The 1313-nt window shown below is 36.5% G+C and overlaps 1 protein-coding gene across 1 annotated transcript in view; it reads left to right on the top strand.

Moving 5' to 3' along the window:
- Positions 1-1313, top strand: part of LOC119590831 (xanthine dehydrogenase/oxidase-like) — a 26787-nt gene that overhangs the window by 15000 nt on the left and 10474 nt on the right. The window contains 1 exon segment of the mRNA XM_037939587.1: positions 720-847. Within this exon segment, the coding sequence (XP_037795515.1) occupies positions 720-847 (128 nt within the window).

Genomic DNA, 1313 nt, shown 5'->3' with positions numbered 1-1313 from the left:
ATGATCATGCCGTTGGATGTGATTTTCCTGGTAAATTGATATCTTGAAAGGAACAGAAGCATCGCATGTTATGATGGAATTTCACGTAGTTGTATTTTTAGATGTCTGAAGTTAGTGCGCCTTTGCATACCCGAGCTACAGTACAAAGACTACTAAAAATAGTACAAGGAATCCTCTTTGTCGGTTGCAGTGTTTACGAACAATGGTTATAGTCCATGATCTTCGGGACAGTGTTATTTATCTTTAAACTTTTTATGGCTGCTCGAGTTCCTGGTCACCGAGTTACTGATTCTTTTTAAATGCCTTTGTGATATTTTAGTTTTTACTTTATTGGGCTTAAAATATCCCCATTTCATAACCATACTACTTTACATTTACATTAAGATCGGTCAGACCGCTCTCGTACTCAGTTATTAAATACATATATGTGCAGTACTATGTAGCTTGACAATTTGAGGGAGATATAATGTTTAGGGCTTTTTACATTAAAGTTAATATTAGTAAAGTCCTATAGTGTTCAGAGTTTTTTTTGCAAATATATTGTAATTAATTTAAGGCAATATATATAAACTATTGTTAACTAATATTTCTTAATGATATAACATGTCCTTACAATAAGGTAAAGCGTAAATGTCTGCTTGTGCTGGTCCTGGTGTGTTTGTAGTTGCATGCAACCAAATTCATATTTACAATGCCCTGCATTGCATTAATCTTTCTAGGAACTGGAAGGACGTTGTTGGGATTCGTCTCTCCTGGAAGTCGGGACGTCACTCCTCCTGCAGGATCTTCCTCTGTCTGCCTCGGCTCCCGGGGGGATGGTGGAGTATCGCCGCGCGCTCGCTATTAGGTACAGACGCCGATCGCGTGGGAAATGAGGCAGACAATTTTCCTTTTAGAAGTGTGATGTTACGTTTTCTTCGTCTTGATAATTCCTTGGGAGACTATTCTTCTTCTAGAATATTGATATTTATTACGTTATCTTTGTCCTCATATTTTCTTAAGAGTAAGCGTTTTGGTTCGCAGTACTACGAGGGATCACTTAAACTAAAAAAAAAGATCTACTGTTGACGGAAAAGTATTGCTATTCACGAGGAAGACGATAGAGCATACATTGCACTTCTAAGGGTGGTTATTTATGGTACTTGTGTTCTTACATTTATAAATAGTAGAGGTAATCTTCAAGACATTAGAATACCTATATTTACTGAACCCATTTTCTAATTAGTCGATTTTACATAGGAATTCTTACCTCACAAACTTAGCATTTATAGATGCCAGTACTTTAAAGTACTGGAACAACTTTACTAAATGTG

The sequence above is a fragment of the Penaeus monodon genome, chromosome 27 (assembly GCF_015228065.2).
Source record: "Penaeus monodon isolate SGIC_2016 chromosome 27, NSTDA_Pmon_1, whole genome shotgun sequence".
Taxonomy (NCBI): Eukaryota; Metazoa; Arthropoda; class Malacostraca; order Decapoda; family Penaeidae; genus Penaeus; species Penaeus monodon.
This window is presented reverse-complemented; position numbering and strand designations above follow the sequence as displayed.